Source organism: Poecilia reticulata, linkage group LG5 (genome assembly GCF_000633615.1).
Source record: "Poecilia reticulata strain Guanapo linkage group LG5, Guppy_female_1.0+MT, whole genome shotgun sequence".
Taxonomy (NCBI): Eukaryota; Metazoa; Chordata; class Actinopteri; order Cyprinodontiformes; family Poeciliidae; genus Poecilia; species Poecilia reticulata.
The window spans coordinates 15560441-15582424 of NC_024335.1; the positions used below are offsets into that span (position 1 = coordinate 15560441).

Below are 21984 nucleotides of genomic sequence, written 5' to 3' on the forward strand. Positions count from 1 at the left end.
CTCTTTCCACTGCAGATCTTGCTGTTTTTTAGTAATTACGACACAAATTTGTTCATTAAATGCGACATTTTCAGCAACAAAGGATCTTCACAGATTCACGTTCATCCAGTCTTCAGAGAACATGAAACCTCTGCAGTCTAAACCTCCTCTCACCTCTGGCGACCTGCGTTGTGCTCAAGGCGTTTACATCAACGCTGATGGACACTATTATCCGCCAGTAGGGAACCACACATCCTCACGCCTGAAGCGTCAAAGAATACGACTTAATCTCTAACGCACAATTATTCAACATTTCGCACGGCTCTTGACGACTTCGCTCAAAACTGTTTGAATAATTCTTTGGGGTTCGTTGTAGTTTTTGTAAGATTTGCTCTGAGAGTTTTACAAACAAAATCCGAACTCGTGTGAGTTTGTCTGACTGCGTTGCGTGTTTCCGCTCAGAGAAGGTCTGTCGCAGATTCCCGGAGGTCTCAGTGTTGCCTTCAGGCTACGTGAGACTTCTGATTGGCCCGTCCCAATCCAAAGCCCTTACTGGAGCTCTTCCTTTTCCATGTTGTTACATCAGCCGTAGCGTAATTACAGCTCTTGACGTCGTGGCGGCATCACGACTCGCTAAAATTCTCTTTGAATACCAACATGTTTTAATTAAAATGCGTGGAGAAATATTGAAATCCATTCCTGTCGTTCGCTAAAGAAACTCCTCACTTGCTCCTCTCCGTTGCCCGTTTAATCCAGCTTAGAGTCTCCGGAGGCTGCAGCCGATTGAAGAGGCGAGAGTCGAGGCGCGTCCTGGACAGGTCACCAGTTCACCGAGGGGACAGCAGACGGACAGGAAAACACGCTTTGTCCTTCACGTCCACTGATTCTAGCTAGCATGTTTTTCTATTTAGTGCAATGAAACTTACCAAATACTTAAAAAAGCAAAGCAGCTACTATTCAACCTGCAAAACAGATGTTGTTTTTTTAAATATCAGAATAAGTTAAATATTTGTTGAAGTTTAATTGGTATTATTAAAGATTGACAATTGGCATTAATTCATTTACTAAACTATATCACCTTTTCTTCCTTGCTGACACATTATGAATTTAAAGTCATGCTTCATATTTCCAGTCCTGCTCACCGTTTTTGGTGAGAAGTTAAAGTACCGAAAAGTTAAAGTACATATCATGGAATATTTACTGAAGGAAATATTCACAGCTTGTGTTTCATGCAAAACCGCAAATAAAGAATAAAAAGACAAAACATTATGAGGAAAAAGCAGAAAAACCTGTTTACCGTGTCAACATTTCCATTTATGCCTGAAGATGTTCACTCAGCTAGACGACGTTGTTCTCCTCCAGGTGAGAGTATTACAACTCGATGTTTAAATTCAGCCACCTGTTTCAAACCTAAATAATTCATTCTGCCAAAAAATATTAGGAAAATTTGTCATTAATTCAGTCATAAGATGACATAAACCATATGGAGTCAGTGTAAGCTAAAATAATGCTTTATTTCTATATTGTTTCTTTTTATAGATGTACATAGTGGTTCAAAACTTCAAAATAGGAACTAAACACCAGCTTCTTTGTTTTTTTATGTTTTTATTTATTTAATATTTTCTTAGTGGATCATGTCCTTTATTAATGGTAATTAAACAAGAAACGGGAGGCAGAGATCATGAAGTTATCATGTAGAAGCTGAAGCGACTTAACTTTTTATAAAAGATAAACATAGTAATGTAAAGTAAAGTAGAATATGTGTTATGATATGTCGTTTATCTGATTAAAGGTACTTTTTGAAAAAAAAAACAACCTTCAAGTAGGTGTGAACAAACCTCTCATTTCTGAATTAAGAGCAAAAATGTACTTAATTAGAGAAAAACATACAATCATTTAGGGATTATTTGTACCGTCGATATTAAAGTCCATATGTGTGTTTTATGTGTGTCCAGTGTGTGTGTTTTAGTAGAAATCCAGAGTGTCTGGAAAAAATTAAACAAAAACCCAAATTTAGTTTTGAAACGACTCTGCCAAGACGCAAAAGAAAAAAAATGTTTGGTTTTGATTTATATTTAATTAATTTTATGACTTCCCTTTCTAAACTGATTTCTTTTCACTGATTATTACAAGTTAAATCATTTGGCACAAGCATTTATAGACGACATTTATCCTTCTATTTTCACTATTTTTAGACTTTTCCCACACACGGTCACCAGATCACAATAACAACGTTGGTCAACACTGACTGCTTTAAATTACACAATTATTTTCCAAGACCCAAATTTTTATTTTTCATCTTCTAAAATAACAGAAGAGCTGCATATAATCCTAAAATAAAGCTGGAGCCAAACAAAGAATTAGATTTTATTTCTTTCTTGCTCCACATGTTTAGAAGTTTTACAACTTGTGTTTAAGATGATTAATTACACGAAAGACAACAAATAACAACGTAGCCTCTGATCCCTAAAAAGATCCACGGCATTTTTTCTTCTGCTGTACATAAATGTCACTCACATTAAACATGTTGAGCCGTGTGTGTATCGATTTCAGCATCTAAACACCCCGGATATCAAAAGGTTCAGTACAGCATTACGACTCATTCTCATATCCAGCACCGTGAGAACGCCATCAAAGGGGAAACGTCCAGCGGATCGCGCTTATCGACATGACCAGACGTTCCACAGGCGACGATGGGATCGCACCATCAGGACGAACCGGTTTGAAACCGCGCCATTTGGCATATTCTGCCACCGGACCCCCACACACCCCGCGCTGCTAAGCAACAAATAAACATGACTAATAAAAATCAGGTTTTTACTGAATTTAGCTGCCAATGAGGGATAAATGAAAACTGTGTCTAAAACTAAGAGGATTAGCTTTGTGAACAAGATAAAGAACCAGGAGTGTTGGTCTGCTGTTAATGTTAATGGGTTACAACTAACGAGCACCAACACGCAACTGGAACAAGCTCACACACTCTGTGAAACCCAGTGCTCTGCCACACAGGGTCACCAAGACGAGTCTTTGAAATCGTATGACGTGGCCTCAGATACGGATCCGTATGGACGGCGGGATTTCTCTAGAGATAACGCTGCGTTTGAGGCTCCGAGCATCTGGAGCATCGTTCCGTCGCTCTTACCTCCCACTTCCAACCCGAGTCTGAGAGAAGGTTGGAGCATCTCTCTCAAAAGTAAGAGCAGCAGATCAAAAACCAAGCAGCTCCCGCTTGATTCCCAAGAGGGGGTTCAGAGGGAGTGCATCTCTGCTTCTCTCTCCCGACACTTCCAGTGAGATTTAGCGGACTTTTTATCTCAGCCTGGCCTGGGGGGAAGGGTTAATTAAAGGCTGCTTTCGGCGCGGAGAGGCGAAGTGATGGGTGTAAACAGCAGACGTGGAAGCACCGGGGTGTTTTCTAAATAATTTCTGCTATTTGTCTGACTTACAGTCAAGTCAAGTCAGTTTATTTAGTGCACAGTGCAAATTCACAATAGGCGTCATCTCAGGGTGCTGTGCAAAACCAAGGGATTTCATTTATTAACGTCGGTTTAGTCTAATCGGATAAAAATATTTAAAATCAATCAATAGCATTCCAATTAACCTGTAACATGATGCAACAAATTCATGTTTACTGTACAACGCCTGTCTCATCAGGTCATCTTTGCAATTCTTCCTGTTGAGCAAGAATATGGTGACAGTGGAACGAAACAACTGTTTGTAATCGATAGGAGGAATCTGATCTGTTCAGGCTGGCCGAGGGGTTTAAGAGCAGTGGTTTGGTCTATGACACAGAACATACGGGTGTTTTCACACCTGATGGTCCAGTAGACTCTGTTCGATTGGGGCCCTTATAGACGAGAAAAAAATCCCCAGTATTCACAGCAATTTATATAATGCACTTATAATGCAGAATTGTAAATTAACAGAGTGAGAAAAAGTAGTCCGTCACACCGAAGCCACTCCTACTGTGCGCTCTATCAAAAAGAGAGGTTTTCAACCTGGAAACTAACTTGATAACTAAATGATGTTTCTTTTAATAAACTTATAGAAACTCTAAAATCCATCTACAAACCCGCAGTCTGAGAGCTACGTGGGGAACAATCGAGTTTCTAACACGAGATGAAGCTTGATAATCAGTGAACTCCTGTGCAGACGCAGCGCTAACACAACACTAGCAGGATGAACGGTCGAACTGGACTGAGGAGAAATCCCATTCAGACACTCAGAGATCTTAATTAGGACACTTGAGGCCTTTTAAAACCAGAGTTCCTACGCGATCTGGACGAGATAGGAATTTAGTTTCATTATTTTCAAAGTCTGGATAAGGACGCAAAATTATGTGGAGTATTGAATTTCAGACATTATTCTTTGTCACGTTGTTTAATCCCACTCGTCTGTCATTGCAGATCCCTCACAGCAAAGTTTTCTACTGTAGATTTTGTGTAAATGTAGATTTTTGCTGCTTGTTGCTTCCAAAAATGAGAGGCCATCTACCTAAATCCTTTAGTTGAAACACAACTTACACAAGAGACGTTTTCCAAAGGAAGACACAGAATTTTTATTTTTTTTGCTACAAAAACCATGCTGTAAGCAGCATGTCAAGACCCGGTAAGCCAAAAAAAAACAAAAACACAATTTCACCATCCTGTCTGTTTCTCTCACAAACACAACACGAACCTCGGAGTTGTTGAGACAGAGCAGGACGTGATTATTATTTCCCATGTCTGGCACTATGTGGGCTGCGCTCCGATGGGAAGAAAATCGGTGAAAACCACAGCTGCCGGCGCCGAGGCCAGAACAATACTTCATCCCGTGTTTTACAGACGGCGCGCTGCCCGGGCGATCCGGCGTGAAAAGCCAACTCCAGCTGTAGTCGGGCAAGAGGCCAATGCAGAGAGGAAAAGAGAGCCATGTTCACTCACTGCTAAAGTCAATTCTGAATCGCAAGGTAACCCAACCTCACGATTTTTAGCGCTGAATGAAGCAGGGACAGGGGGGCTGGAGAGCAAGCTGAATGTTTGAAACATCTTAAAGCGGCAGTGTTATGTAAAATCAACTTTTTATTGTAATTTTATTCCCTCATCACAAACATACCCGGGGTGTTGCCGAGCGATAAAGCTCCTCCTCGGAGCTGCGGTTTCCGCCTCACAGACCAGCCGTCCTCCCAGTCCCCCACTCGGCTCCTTCAGACTAGCCAGCGGCAATTAGCAAACACCTGGTGGAACTGAGAATCTGCTCAGCTCATATGCTCAATGCAAAGCTGGTAAAAACGTTGTTAAAGGGTTAATAGTGGAGCCATGTTGTGACGACTTCCTGAAGGCGGAGTTTCAGAAAGCAGGAGCTTTTAAAGAGACAGAGGCGCACATTTATTTTAAGTTATATTAGATATATGCAGCAATTCTTTTGAACAACTTGATACTTGATTGATTAGTTACTTGATTGTGCTATAAAATGGCACTATGTGGCAGGAAAATACTGTACTGCTGATTTAACGGAACCCATTTTATTTGCCTGCATAGTTTTGAAACCTTAAAGGAGCTGCAGTTTTGGTGTTTAGATTGAAAAAGATTAAGCAGTTTGAATCCAACCCAATGTGAAGCCAACTACAAATCAAGTCAAATCTGCTGCAGCCCCTGACAAACGTGTGAATTTTTAAATCACCGTTGGCACATTTATCGGTGCCGCTGCTCTCCTTACCTTATTGTCAGACGCATTTTGACTGTAGGTCGGCGTTTGAACCTCTTTAACTCTTCATGTGGCTTCAGTAAACAGAAAGATGAATCTTTAAACATCCCAGCAACCTTAGAGGGGAGACTTGCCTTTGTTTCAAAACGTTCACAATGAACTGGACTCATTTATCGTTCGCAGAGAGGAGAAGCAAACTCACGGCATCAGAGTTCCTCCATTGTACTCCTGAGTGGACATGAGGAGCCTTTAAAATGCTGAAAAGTAGCATCTAAAGAGTCTAAATTAAAGATTGAAGTAGTAATAATATTTTTTGAAAGGGATTTTTTTTTGTGTATGAATAATTGTTGAGGATTTTTAGAAAAAGAGTTATTAAAAATTCGACATTATTAGCTAAATGTGTTAGTTTTTCCATCTGTGAATGAATGCACTTTAATGGTTGGTTTGTTAAAATTTGTCCCTGTGAGATTATGTTGCTGTAATGAAAGGTTATATTGGATTTTTCGGGGGGGAGGTCTGTGGGGAGGGGGGCTGGGGGGTTGGTGTCTTTATAATGGTTGCCAACCAGTTTTTCCACGCATGTAATTTCCAGGTAGAAGATGAATGCACGACATTTGAAATATGATATCCATCAAAGTACAGCTACTAAGCACTCCATTGAGAAAGGTGAAATTATATCGTGACCTTTGTGATTTGATATTTTGTGTAGCTCTACCATTTAAACAACCTGCTCATTTTATAAATTGTCAGGTAATGGCGTGTTTTTAATATGAAAGACCGTGATGGTTGTCTTTGAGAGAGGAGCGTGAGGCCGTGTCGACCCGGGTAACACAGAACGGGAGCGGCTGAGCTGAACTTTCTTTTCAGCAGGTTGCAGAACTTCTGGAGCTTTGAGATTCAAGGTAGAGGGAATTATGCCCAAACGTCCTTGGATTTATTGTGTACGCTGCATCTCTCTTTTTTTATGTTGAATAAAGGCTGGTTTTTGGGGGGGGAGTTTATCATTCAGCTTCTGAGTCTCATTCAGAACGGAAACTACAAACTGAAAAGCATTGATGTGTCTGGGTTTTGTTCGAAGATGCGCGCCGACACTGAACTCTGAATCACCGTTAAGCTTTTAGAGATGCAACAATCAACCGGTCAGACCTGATTGTGGATTGGTGGGTCAAGTACTGACAAAAAAAACAACAAAAAACAAACTGGATTTTCCTATTAATCAAAAGCATCGGAGCTAAAAGACTGCATCTACTTATGAAGTTCTCTTTTGAATTTCTTAACAAATCAGACAATGTTATGGATTTCTGTTTTTAACACAGAAATGGCAATGACATCATTTTTTATTTTTTATTTTGATTTTTTGGATTCACAAACAACTGATCGTGCTGCACATGTTCCCTTAGTAACTTTCTGCTTATTTCGGAGTAATTATCTGACTTCTTCAAGACTCTTAGAGCCTTGAAATTTCATTTCCAGATGGCAAATTGATCTTTACATTTGGAAAAAAATAAATACATAAATGAAACTTGGTGACATAATAAGAAGCATCACTGTACCATGTTGTAGGGCTGAGCAATAAATCCACAAGAATATTCCTCACGATAGACACTTGATCAGTATTAATAGAAAATAGGTCAGAATATTCAATAACTTCACTGATCCAGAACTGCAGAGCATTCTGGGGGATGTAGGAAGAGGAAAGACTTCAGCCATTCAACCTCCCACGGCTAGCTAACCAACGTGGTTAGCATCATTGAACTCACTCTTTTGTTACGCAGTAGCAAACCATTGAGCAGCTTTTTCCACCTTTCGTTGTAACTCCTTAAAAATAAAAAAAATTAAAAAAAACATCATGGAGTGAAAACTGTGGATAAAACAAGAAGTGCCAGGCCTCCAGTTTGGCAGTATTTCAGATATTTAAAACCAAAAACTGATAATAAATAATTATCAGTATCGACTGATATGAATCCCTTATATCGTGATACGGTTTTCGGCCATCTTGTCCAGACCTAGCGTGTGGCGACACAACAAAAAACACTGGATCTTTCAGCCTTGATCCCAATTTAACATGCACTGTTCAGATAACATCAGAAGGAGCACACAGCATGCATTGAAGAGGAAACGAGACCTGATGATTATTCCCTTCCTTACCGCACATTCAGAGGAATACGTGTTGTTCAGCACAAACAAACAAAAAAAAAATCACGATTAGTGAAAAATCAGGCGTCAAAAGAAATCCACAAATCTGCATCTTGTCGTAGAGATTTACATCATTTGCCCAGTAGTTTAACTCTTAATGAAATTCTGAAACCGATGTAGAATGTCTCACAGACCAAGAATATTGATCGTGTTTGTCGGCCAGCCGACTGCGTGAGATGGGCTCCGTGTTTATTTGCACGATGAACGGGCCGCTGAGACGCCGTCACAAGTGGTCACTCAGGATTCCTCTTGGCGACGCGTTTCAGCAGCTCGTGTGAGCTGATATATTTAGAGATGTCCGCTTGCTGCCCGATCACTCAGGAAACGTAATAATAGCCGCTGAAAAGACGAGAGCTCTCGTCTCCGCTCTCCTGCCTCTCAAAAGATCTCATCAGGGTTGGATGAATTTTTATTGCACATTTGCCAGAGTATAAATTATGTTTTTAGTTTGTTTTTTTTTCTGTGTGTGTGTGTGCTTATTTTCTTCCTCTTGCCAAAATTAATTTTACTTTACCACGTAGCCCTTTCATCTGGTCCGTCTTATTATTTTGTATTGACAACCTGTCAGAAACTTATATGCTCTTCTCCACTTGATTAAGCAAAAAAAAAAAGTTTTTGTCTAATTGGCACTTATTCTGTGGCAATATTCTTTTCATGCCGCTGCCAAAAAATCTTGGAATTGTCCAGGTTAATTTTATATTGTACGACTGGCTTTTTCTCTGACAACATTCCCTGCCAGTGGGGATGGCAGCTAGCTGTAAATAGTCTGATGCCCCTGAGCCTTTAACAGATTCTGGGTATAATGTCGACTGTTTTTCTTTCCCCCCTGATTCCCCACCCCCCCGTTTTGAGCCAGCCTCCTGTCAGGAGCCGGTTCATCCACCCTGACAGCACCTCGTTGAGATTCAGGCAGTATATGCGCATCTGCGAGCCTCTGCTGCCTGCAGTTACCCATAACATGTTTTTTTTGTTTGTTTTTTTTTTAACCCAGACAGACCTGCAGACAGAAATGTTGATGTGTATTTTATCATAATTCTAACTTCAGGGAAGTTTGAGAAGAAGTCATTCCAGATCGTGACACGTCTTTTCCCCGTCCAGACCTTACTTTGCTGTATAGCTTATTTAAAAAAATAAAACCCAAAATTAGTGTCGTTTAATGATCCGGGAGTGATAGATTTGCCATTGACTTTGATTTCAGTGGATTTATCGACTTAGGTCGATGAAAGTAAGCGGAAACAGCAGGGAAGGCTTTGGCGTAGGACTTGAGGTAGAGCAGATGCTTGTTTAATGAGCAGAACCACAACAAAACATACTTGTACTGTATGTTAGTATGATGAGGATGCACCATGAAATATTCTGTTTGGTGAAGACTCCACAAGATGTGGTGCCGCTCCTTTGGATTTTGAAGTTTGAAAACAGATCTCGTCCTGCTGTAGACATTACAGGCTGTCTGTGCATCCTTAAAAAGTCTTAAATGCATGTATCTCAAATTTGAGCCTTACAAAGTCTTAAATTCATAAAAACGAAATGTAGGTTTTCCTTAAATATGTTGTGATGAGCCGAGCAGTAAAAGGAGAGTCAAGCACAGGCTTAAATTGAAAAAGAATAGTGTTTTTCTTCTTAACCCAAAACAGAAACTTGGGTAAATAATGAAAACTTGGGTAAATATTGGGCTCATAAAAGAGGTCAAAGTAACAGAAATCAACTCAGACTGATTCAAACAAACAGAGCTCTCTAAATGAGACAAAGGGGAAACTGACTGTTCAGGCCACAACACATCATATTATGAACTACAGAGTAATAGGCAACATTTTTCCAGTTCTGCCTACTGTTGGTGGACCTGTGCATACTTTAGCCTCAGTTTTACTGCGCGGTGCTGTTGGTTAGGGCTAGTTAGTTAAATTCTTTCGATGAGGCCATGTGTTAAAAGCCCTATGGATCATCAGGTTCTGGAAGACCAACATTCATGTGCACAGCCACTTAAATCCTCTTTTTTCACCCCATTATAATGTTGAGTGCCGTCTTTCTGCCACATATAGAAAGCTAAATGTGACGAGCTGCTGCCATTTCATTGACCGGTTTGCTAGTTTTGTTACACCTGAATAGCTGAATGTGGTGAATCGGTCGGTGAGTGTGTTCCTGCCTATTGTTCAGCCGCCCATCTTTTAGTCTAGAACAGAACTCGACATGTTCCTTTTTGAGAGATATGCTTCGACAAGAAGTAAAAAAAAAAAAAAATCTCAAAAAGATGATTTGCACCAGTCTCACCTCTGCCTTGTTGCAGAAGAACTCATCAGGCTCTCAGGTGTGGAAAAGCGATGTCCTCCTTATCTCTTCCACCGGGATGTTTCGGGTTTTAGCCGTTCCTTCTGCCTTTCCTTACCTCTCAACCTTTACCTCGTTTCCCTCCTATTCCTGGGAACACGGTCATTCTTTTTGCTCCAAGAGAAACCTTTTATCTTCTCCCCACTGATGAGAAGCATTATCCACTCATGCTCTCGTTCCCATGCCCTCTCACTCCCTGACTTCCCCTTGCACTTCTCCTTTTAATGGTCCTTATAAACCCTCTCCATACTATGACCTTTCTTCACTTTCTTTCCCCCTCTATGCAATTTCCTCCACTGATTTTTTTTTTCTTTTTTTTTCTTTTTTGTCTTACAACCAGTCTATCTCCCAATTCGTTCTTTCTATTTATATCCACTTTCTTCTACATCTTCTCCATAATTCGGGGGCAGATGTTGACTCAGACTGATTAGAATTTCGACGGCGGTGAGACTTCGCTGATGATCAGAAGTCGCGTGTGCAAAACGGCCAACAATGTACGAACGGCGACAAATTTTCTGGTCCAGCAGTTTTGGTGGAAAAGCAATTAGGATTTGGAATTAGTGCTCAAATTGAATCGGAATTAAGCAGGCTCAGTTTACCCTTACATGCGCGGTGTTTGCCTCTCGTGGACCTGAGAGCGGCCTATTATCGCATCCCAGCATCCTCTTTGTCGAAACGAAGGGCAGCGGCACCAACATGTGGTCCACCTCATCCCGCCCCCTCACACACACACACACGTTCACGTCTCCCCATGCTGACCCACAGGACTGGAAGAGCTTCATTATATATCGACACAGCCCCATGTTCTGTAATTGTTTTCCTTTTTTCCCTCCTTCCCTCGGACCTCCTTTCTTTGCTCGCTGGTCAAAGTGACAAATCCTGCTTTGAAACTTAATGAAGTTTGAAATAGAATTTGAGGCCACAATTATCCTGTCCGCACGGGCTGTCGCAGGGAATGATGGTGCCACCGAAACCCAATTACAGGAAGTGAGACCCCAGCTAAGCACTCAGACCCGCAGGGAGCCGGGGAGTCTGCGACAAGTCCGCCGGCTGCTCTGCATCTTTTCCCGCCGGTTGATTTGAAAGGTCGTGGAGTGAGACGGGACTTGGGCGTTCCGGTGTGATTTTTTTTTTGGTGATTGACTTTGATTGCTATTGATGTGACACAGCTAACTTAATCAGCGCTGATGGTTTCGGCTGATTTTTGTGTGCCTTACTTCAGGGGGTGTCAAACTTATTTTTATTTTGGGCCAGATCAAGATTGTGAATATCCTCAAAGGGCCGTTTCTGGTGAAATGTGTTGATACAATCCATTAACAAACCTCTAAAACGTGAATAAATTATCGCCTCTGCACTCGGTGATTACTTCTTCTTAAAGTTAAATAATACCGAACATCATTTCACTTTAATGTGATTTGGCAGAATAGATATAAAAACTATGGGAAAAGATTGTGGCCACTGGGGAAAAAAAAAAAGAATTTGGCTTTAATTTTGAGAAAAATAGTCACAAATCTGACGTTTTTCAAAGAATTTTCACCTTTTTTTTTTCCTTCAGAATTCGTACTTTTGAGTCTGAATAATTCTGGTAAATTCTCAAAAAAAAAAACAAAAAAAAAAAAACACAAGTCAAAATTCTGAGAAAAAATGTCAAAACTGCAAGAAAAAGATTCAGATTTGTTTTCTCTGTGGTCCTAATCCTCTTCCGTTAAAAACTGTGATTGATAAAATATTATTAAAGCATACATACAGCATATATTTTCAAGGTTCTATTTATGTGTCCGTCTGGGCCACATCAAACTTTAGGGCGGGCTGCAGGTGGCCCACGGGCCTTGAGTTTGACACACGTGCCTTACTTAAAGATTAAATGAGTTTCAGAATTTCTAAGAAAAACTTAGAAATTCTAAAATTAATATAACGTACAACTTTCTTCCTTCTCCTTTCGTTACTTTTAAAACACATTGCAAAACGTAGAAACAGCCATTGGACTTTTTCCACGTTTTTAAGTGCAGCTGCAAACATTAACACTATTTGGCAGAATTTACGGGAACATGTCGTCATTTTAACACTGAAAATCTGTTGATGCCAATCTCAAAAGTGCAACTTTTATTTGTAATCAGTGTTCTAAAACTATAAATATGCATTTACATTCAGAAGTTACCTAATTATGCATTAGACTTTGTCTACCTAAGGGGAGGCATTAATCAGAGACACAGACAGGAGGCCCAGGCTAACTCCAGAGGAACGCTCCGGTCCTCAACACAGCTGCTGCTGTTGTGAAAGCAAATCTAAAGCTGTTGTTGAAAGAAAGCCAAAAGTAACTTTGTTTGTAGTTTTGAAGTAAAAGATGATGCTGTAGTCAGATGAGGACACTCTTTTTACCGGGAGTAATGCACAGCAGCCTGAACACCTCATCGTTAGAGACGCGTTCACAGCGGTGAAGGCATCATGCTGTGAGGATGAAGGTTTTCTTCAGCAGGGACAGAGAAGTGGGTTAAAGTTGATGAGTAGATGGATGGAGTCAAATTACAAACATTTGAATAAATACCCATTCACTCATGAAGTAAACCATTGTTCAAATACTGTATCATTTTCCTCCCTTTTCCCATTTGCCCACCATTTTCTAGGTCTGTGACATAAAATCCCAGTAAAAATCCAATGTAGGTTGTAATTCTAAATATTTCTAAAGCTAAAAGGGTATTTTTGGGGGGGGTTGTGTGTGTGTGTGTTTTTTTTATCACTTCTTTTTACTTTCCGGCCTTCCTTTTGTATTTAATCTGCCTCTCCACTTCCCTCTCCTCCTCCTGTGAACTGACACTCCTTTCCCTCTCAGCAGCAGCAGCAGCCTGTAAATGGCCGCCTGATGGAAAGTGACATTTTCACAGAACCCTGTGAGAGAGGCGAGGTGATCTCTCCTCTTTCCAGCACAAAGTGCTCCTAATTGCCTGGTTGCATTTGCGAGCCCAGCTGACAAACTCGTGCAAATCAATAATTCTGCTCTGGGACTCAGACCCCTCCTCCCCCCACTTCACCCTGCTACATACTAAGATGACACAAACAAGCACACGCATGCATACAAATGCTTAGACGTGTCTGGAAATGCATTTAGATGTACATAGATCCAGTCGGCACACGCAGAGAAACGGTGGCAAACCTTCTCTGTGTCTCTCTGCCTCTTTGCCGCCTGCCTTAAATGACAGAGTTTATCTGTGATGCTAAGACAAATGGGGAGAGAGTATCAAAGCATTAACGGCAACCACAGTGCTGCCGAGGGCTGAAATAATGGATGGGGGGGGGGAACGCTGGGAGACCCAGTGCTGCTCATTTCTTAAATGGTCTCTGCAGAGGTGGAAACTTTGCGCTCCTAGCTTGAAATGTACAGAGGACAAATAAGCAGCGCAGCTTAAAATAGGAGCTTATTTAATAGGCTTTGTGTTTGTGTTCTGTTCTGGAACCAGCTCCGTCTCTCTTAAAAAGTTGTTATCCGGAACGGAAAATGTCACAGCAATTTGGGAACTCTGATGGACCCGTTTCAAGACGCTCGAAACGAGTCACCTCGCGGTCGCCTTTTGATATTTTCAACAAATTCATTAATAATAATAATAATAATAATAATAATAATAATGAGCTTACAAAGCCACGTTTTGTTTAGTTTGAAATGCAGGTGTGCAAATAAGAGTGAGAGGAACATTGTGTATTTTTTTTCTAATTGCAGCTTTTATCTGGCAAGCGTGAAGCGGCCGGGGTGAAGAGCGATGCCGCCAATTTCTTTTTGGGCAACTTTTTGACTGGCCTAACTTCGTCTTCAGACATTTCATTTTGTCCTGTTACATCCACAGGACTTCACAGGTTTTTATGTGTGAGCAATACAAAGTTGAACACTGAAAAAGACGCCAAACAAAAGTGGCCCGAGAATGGACCCTTGAGGAACCCCACAATTAATTTTTTTCTGCGCCCGGAGGTCAAATTTACTAATGACAATGTAACATGACAACCTCAAACCTTTTTCCAGCCTATAAATATGTTACAACTCTGTAGCATATTTAGCACTGACATCGAGTACTACCCAGGCAGAAATGACTTTTACCGATGCAGGTCTGAAGTCGGAGTTGTTGCCAGCGAAGCAAAGACTGAAGCAGGCGCTCACCTTCCAGCTCGACAACACCTCCGATTTATTTGCACCTTTGTCTAACCAGGAAGACCCTCTGAGACCAGCGAGGGAGGCGTCGTCATGATGGCGGAAACGCGAATCAAGATAGTGGCGTGAATATTAAAAACAAACTTTCTCCAAGAAACGGATTTCTAAACAAAAACGACTTCAAGAGTTCATTAAGCTTGAACTATTTTACATGAAGGAGTAGACAAAAATAAATCTGTTTGTGTAAAGCTGATGGAGGCACACCACAGGAAGTGGCTCTATTAAGTATTAATTCAGCTGGTTGAACACAAACCCTGCCCACGGATTTACGACTCTAACTTTCTGTTTATGCTTTTAATTAGGTTTAACAATTGTGCGCTACTTTATGTCGGTCTATTACCAAAAAAAAGACCTCAGAAGTGCATCTGTAAGGGGCTGCGGTCCGTTACGCGTCGCCTCCCGTGTCTCACTCATTTCTCTTTTTTCCCCCCCAGGCTCGTCTGTGATGCAAGTGACGGCCACGGATTCGGACGACTCCACCACGGCCAACGGCATGGTCCGCTACCGGATCCTCTCGCAGACCCCCCACAGTCCCATCCCCAACATGTTTACCATCAACAGCGAAACGGGAGACATCGTTACTGTGGCCGCCGGACTGGACAGGGAGGTCAATAATCGCTGTGGTGTTGTGGTGTTTTTTGTTTTTTTTTCTTTGCTGTCCTAATTAGTTTGTTGCTTCACCGTCCAAAAACATCAAACTTTTCCAAAAGTTCACAGAAACTGTTAGTTCCCACAGTTTTTATACTGGTAAAATGTACTGCTATGACATATATATGTAATGAGCCTTTTTTTTTTTTAAAGATTTATTTAACTCTTTCATTTAAGTTTCGCTGAAAACTATCGATAAGGAAAACAAATAAAGCCATTAACGGCATTCCCTCCATTAACAGCAGATATTTTATTGAGTTTTTATCTCCAAACAAAAATGAGCCGAGGAATATTTAATGTCGGCCTCGGTGCGGAGCGGGGGAGCCGAGATAATGGCCACGTAAATCCAGCACCTCTCTGCTTGCGGGGTCGCGAGAGGGTTCGTTTTATCGTTCTCCTTTGTCTCATCCGCGACTCATGTGCTGCTTTCTGTAGTCGCTCACCAACCCACACGCCGCCGCCGCGCTCGTCGTCCCCGCTCCATCTTCCACCGTGGGCTGCTAATGAGGGAGGTCACAGAGGTCAACTTTTGTTTATCCCAAAGCCGGGTCCGGTTGCCTCTTCGTCCTCGCTTCCTCTCTCTCTCTCTCTCTCTGTCTCTCTTTCTCTCTCTCTCTCTCTCTGTTTCTCCACACTCCGTGGAAGAACTTGGGTGGATTTTCTGTGGCTTTTGGTCGTGGGAATGAAAACTGGAGGGTGTTAAATTCATGTGCTGTCCTGTACCAGGATTGTCCCATCCTTGTAACTTACTTGGCTGATTTAAGTGGACAATCAAACGCAGCCCGGAGCGAGTGTCATAACGTTTATTTTCTAAAAACTCCCGTTTGTATCTCTTCATGTTAAAACCTGGCCAGGGAACTCCTGGGGGTTGTTTTGTCGTTGTTGTTGTTGATGGAATAATTATTAATATCTGCAGTGGGGGGGAAAAAAACAAAGTCGGTTTTATAACAAGATAAACAATACATCAATCCCTCTCCCTTATCTAAATTTTTCTACGGAGCTGGCATGGCTTTACAGAATGGCACATTTGTGCGACAATATAAATGAATCTAGTGAGCGCCTGCCAGGGCTTTGTCCCTGTTTCCAGCCTGGCTCGGGCCGAAGCCCAAGCAAAGCTGATGTGAGCGAGGAAAAAGCTCATTAATCTGGACACATCGAGCCGCGGCGCCATACCCACCTGCCTGTGATCCTCACTCTAAAACTGGGACACACCTGGGAGTTCATCCACCTGCTGTGAAGGTCGTCGACATGAGTGAACGCTCCGCGCTCACGTGCTCTTTAAGTGCACCAAGCCGGAGGCGGGGCTGGGGGGCCGGGGGGCTGGGGGGGGAAGAGGAAGAGGTCTCTGAGCAGCTAAAGTAGCGTGTGTCATGCAAAGACATGAACATTCCCCACTCACTGCGTTGACAGGGAACACATGGTTAACGCCTGTGTAGTACATATATTTATATTCTGTATCCTGTCACACTCCTGCTAATCCTGCAGCGCCACGCTGGCGTCTAATTAGCATATTCATAGGGTAACTAAGAGGAGAAGCAGGTTCTCTCTCGCATTGAGGAGGAAATCAGGGGGTAGATGAAGGGTAAGATTGGTGTCACTTACCTCTGACTTTGAAATATACCAATTATTCTTCCTTGCTCTGCACGTCGCATCCTTCACACCTCACGGGGAACGAGCTAACCAAACAACATGTGTCGATTAATTCCTGAAATTAAAAATAAAATAAAACGTAGAGTCAGAGGTCGGAGGTCATTTTCAGTGTCTTACAGGAGAACTTGTGTTCAACGTGATTTCACTCATCCATGCAAGATCCCTAAAGATGTCAGAAAACTGCCTGATGGTGACGACACCCTTTGGTTTTAGCTGTTAGGTTTGTCAACATGACTCACTAAGTCTTGAATGTACTTGTGACACGTAAAATAAAAATTGTCAACATGTAGCAACTAGATAACACAGACAAAGTGCGTCACATTTCACAGGTCAGAAAAAGAGTTGACTTAAAAAAATATCGTGGCAGAGGGCAGTAGGTCAGCTGTGCTAGCTTGACTTTTGACTTTGACCTAGCTAACCAGATGTGCTGTGGAATTTGATGCATTTTTGGCGAAGTTAAAAAAAAATATATAAAAAAAAAAACAACCAAAAAAAGGCAACCCAGAGCAGGTGTTTAAATTAGCTAATCAACCACTGCTGTGATCAGACGATCACTTATTAATTACCGCAAAATAAACATCAAGTCTGAAAGCGTAATACCGTAAAGGATTAAATGTTCGGTTTTTTGTGTGGTAAATGTTTTCATGGGGGGTTTGTTGTGTCGAGTCCTGATATGCTAGTGGAGCTGTTGTCAGTCAGTTGCTATGACAACAAGTCTGTTTTATAATTCAGTTTTTTATTGTTTTTTCCGCGTTACTTTGCCTTTGCTGTGACACACAGCAATAAATTAATAATACCTACATTTTATTTTGTTGATGAAACTGTTCCATCAGAGCAGCGTAGTTATGGGTGACAAGCAAAAGAGTAAATCCACTATAACCAAGTCAATTTATTCAGATTTTGTCATCTTACAACCTCAATTTTTTTTATGCTTTCATTTTTTTCAATAAAGGTTTATCGATAAGAAGTAATACATTTGAAAATATGATTAAATGAAGTCCGTGTGCAATTTAGTGATAAAATCACAGTTCTTTGTGTCTGGTGTGCTAAAGAAGCTTGTTACAAATGGACTTTTTAAGAGCAATATTTGTGTTTGTGGGGCAATGATTGCTGTGCCATGCAGTCAGAACCATAGAGTTACCTAAAAAAATAAGCTGTAAATAGTTCTTATCACTTTTCTTATTATCACAATAGCATCTCAAATTATCATGATAAAACTTTAAGTCCACACCTACCAGGCCCATCGTTTGTTGTGCTTGAGAGAGTTGAGCTGAGAGGGGGGGAAAAAAATCAAATCAGCGTTTTAGATTTGGTCAATTTTATTTGTGTTCTTTTTGTTTTTCTCCCCCGCCCCCTAACACTGCACTAAAAGCAAATTTACTTGTTAGCCTGCAACAGAAATGACAGTCTTCAAATGAAGTACAACTCTGATGCAGCAGGTAGCAGAGTCCAACACGTCAAAGAGCCACAGCTGGCATGGACACTCTCCCATTCCGGCCCTTTTCCATGCCAGCAGTTCGTCTGGCAGGCAGGGCTGTTGTCTTTCATTACCCCCGGCTGTCTCAATCTCTCATGAGCCCTGGCTTGGAACTGTCTGGTGGTTGTCGGTGGGGTGGGTAGTGGGGAGGGGATCATGCTGTGCCCCCAGGGCTGGTGCCAACTACACACTGGACCGCCTCACCGACGATTAGGACATCTTCTGAGCAGCCTCAAGGACCCGAGCGGCCCGCAGCCTGGCTCCACTAGGATGTGCAGAGCCTAACCAGGGGATACAGGCAAGAGAACCTGCATCCTAAATGGGCCCGGGGCTGCACTGTCTCCGAGATGCTGAGTTATGTTAATTCGCCTTGTTTAGCCGGAGCTCCAGAGGCCAGACGGCAAAAAATCATCAGAGGATTACGAGCCGGTTGCTGAATGAAAAGTATTGATGCATGTAGGTGGATGTTGACTGCTTGTAAGCGAGCGTTTAATCAAGAAAATATCCACTCAATATCCACTTTATTATGCGCGCCGTGTGCGCCGAGTTAGCATTGAGCTGCGCCGCGGATCGCCTTCAGAAGAAGCCAAGCTGCTTAATTTATGCTCCTCTGTTAAATAAATCGATGCCAGTGCTCTCGCTAAAATTTCTTGCTTTTTGAGCACCGCTTTGTTTTATCGTAACGCTCTCAAATTTATTGCTTTACAATACAAGTTGGAAATTTGGTGGTTATGATGCGCATAAACTCTTGTTCTGTTGTGGTAGAACAATCCCACAATGAGATTTTCTTTTTGTTTTAATCAAATATAAAATCTGCATCAAAAAGTGGCATCTTGGTAGCCATTCTAACAACTGGGCCATTGTGCATCTCATATTCCAAAATAAGTTTCTTGCATCCTAATTCATATGTCATTACAAACAGAATTTGTTTTAACGATGAACATATTGACACAGATTTAAGAGAGAGAGAGAAAAAAGCCAAATGACTTATTAACATCTCTGCTGTTTGACCACAGAGGGTTAACCAAAAACAAATCAAGCTAAAACGAGATTAGCAATAACAGTCAGGAATTTAAATCACTGTCGCTATCGGTTTTGTGGAGGCTTTGTTATTTAGGAAATAACTTGTTAGGACAAAATGAATCTCTTTCATGCCTTTCAAGTTGAGGTTTCTTTAATATTTCTCTGGCTACAACTAAATAAATGGGAAGTAATTGTCTCCCTGCTGCAGGCTGTTGGTAAAAATATGCTAATATAGCTGGTGCCATTTTATACCTGAATGGATTATATTTAAGTGCTGTCTAAGAACTTGAAACTTGTGAAAAAAAGAACTAAAGACTTTAAACAATCCAAAACTACTTTAATAGATAAGAAATAATTTTGTTAATTTATATATACGTTCCTCAAAGCTTTGAGGTGATGTTTAGATAAATCCCGGCAGACTTTGCGATAACTTTGTATCCGCTTTGAGTCTGTCTGGTTTATCTGGCGAACAAATGCATAAAATAAGGATGAGGTTATTTTCTAATGGCATTATAAAAACAGAAGCAACCTCCTTATACTGTCTAAAAACACCTTTAGCTACAAACCGATGGACCGAGACGCTCCCCTAAACTAGCACTACCTTATGCTAGCTTCTTAATGGCTAATGTTAAATTTTTTAGCCAAACTGGTTTCTAATATCAAGTAAAACAATTAACACCACTCACTGACATTAGTATAGAGCACCATCATCTTTTGTTAGCTAGTAATATTTTGGTTCAAACTAAGTACAGTATTTTCGCACTATAAGGCTCACCGGATTATAAGGCGCACCTTCAATGAATGGTCTATTTTCAAACTTTTTTCATATACAAGGCGCACCGCTTTATAAGGCGCATAGAATAGACGCTAGTTAGGGTTGCCACCCGTCCCGGGACGCGATTTGTTCCGTACTCAACAAATGTGGATGTGTAATAATAAAGAAGTGGTCCCCGAGTACTTTATATAGTAGGCTGCCCCAGTCATTGTTTCACTCACGGTGTTGGTGTTGCGATATTGTGCCCAACTGCTTTCTGGGTAACCGACCAACCAACACGCTGCCGCCGGAGTCTCTGTCTCTCTTCCCCCCCGGCTTTAAATGTATAAGGGCTGGTCCCTTGGTAACCCTAGTCGAAGCACCCCGGATGAATATCTAAAGCCACTTTGTTGACATAAAGAATGTCAACAAAACAGTCCGACTTGGGTCGGCGAGGAGAGCCTTCCGCAACTGGCCCGGGGCGTGGCCGGACGATGGTCACCCTTCTCCGTTCGCGCACAGCATGTTGGTGGAGAACGTGGTGCTAAATGACCTGCAGATGACCTGATTATCAGGTCGGTAGGTAGATAGGTCAGTCAAACTTTATTAACAAACCAGCTTTCCGACAACTATCCCAGCATGCACCGCACGCTTCTTCTTCTACAGGCGAAAATGAAGTCGGCAGCTACTTACTGTAGTTGCTAGACCTGTTGTGGCTCAATATTGGTCCATATATAAGGCACACCGGATTATAAGGCGCACTGTCGGCTTTTGAGGAAATTAAAGGTTTTTAGGTGCGCCTTATAGTGCGGAAATTACGGTATGTCGTTTGCTTAATTCTGAATTTAAAAGAATTTAAAAAAATGTCTAGCATTTTTGTTATCCTAATTAAGGAATTAGGATAACGTTAATATACAACAGCATAAAATATTGCCTGTAAGTACTGACTTAATGACCACTTATCTGGTCAAAGAGAAAACAGTGAACGTAACTATAGCACCAGTTTGTGCTAACGTTTTAGCAAAACGGCTAATGCCATTTAAAGTGAACACAAACTTTCTCTAGTGTAAAATAATTGCACCTTTTTTTTTACATTAGCATTATTGTGCAACACCATAATCTCAGGAACCTGTTTGTAATACTGTCATGATTTAGTTTTTACCGTCTTTCTGTGTATTATCTAGACTCTTCGGCTTTATTAGAAATCCTTAATTATGCTCCGAACTCAGTTTTCCACCTTCCGGTATTTTTATTTTGTGACCGTTTCAACATTGTCTCCTTTGTGTCTGGTTTTGGTGAGGAGTCATGACCCGCTGCAGTACAAGCGTTTGTTTGCACACTCGCTTCGGCTGTTTTCATCTGTTGCTGTTAGCAACAGTCCGTTCAAAACTCTATCTTAATCCTGGCCTGCGCATTGTGTTGTAATGCACAGGTGAACAGTCAATTAAACCTCCTCGCTCTGTATTCTTTCTTTCTTCCTATTTTTTTTTCCCCAACGGTGAATCACAGCTTCTTTTATCCGCTGTGTGAGCCGTTTGCGTAGATGTGGAGGCGTATCTAATCAAGTGGACTCAGGTTTACCTTCATATCTGAGTCAGTGTCTCTACAAAAGAGATGGAGAGCCTTCAGAGAGCAGCGCGCTGCCCACAGCACGTCTCCACGCTGCACGTTTTATTCAAGCCGTCATTGCTTGTGTCCTTAACCCAGCATGGTGGACGTCTCCATGCAGGGACGACAACGGGACAGACACTTGCCTGGATTTACAGTTCTTCCTCATTTTCTTTACTGCTTAGAAGGAAACGATGAATGTGGGGTTTTTTTTGGTGTTTTTTTTTTATTAAAGATTTATGTGTGCATATTTATTAACTCTCACTACTCTGATACCCCTAAATGAAATACAGCAAAAGCAAGTTCCAAACTAGTTATGGGGAAGTTTAAAGCTGGATCAGATCTAAACAGTCTCCTAGGTTTTTACCGTCTCTATGACTACCATTTCATCTATCCACTGAAAATGCGAAGATGTCTACACAAACTGACAGGACGACATGATGA

At 41.5% G+C, this 21984-nt stretch overlaps 1 protein-coding gene across 3 annotated transcripts in view; it reads left to right on the top strand.

Moving 5' to 3' along the window:
• The window catches only part of LOC103465092 (cadherin-4-like), a 323849-nt gene that overhangs the window by 261270 nt on the left and 40595 nt on the right, over window positions 1–21984 (top strand). For all 3 annotated transcript variants that reach the window (XM_008409643.2, XM_008409644.2, XM_008409645.2), the window contains one exon: window positions 14815–14987. In XM_008409643.2, the coding sequence (XP_008407865.1) occupies window positions 14815–14987 (173 nt within the window). The remainder of the gene's footprint in view (window positions 1–14814; window positions 14988–21984) is intronic.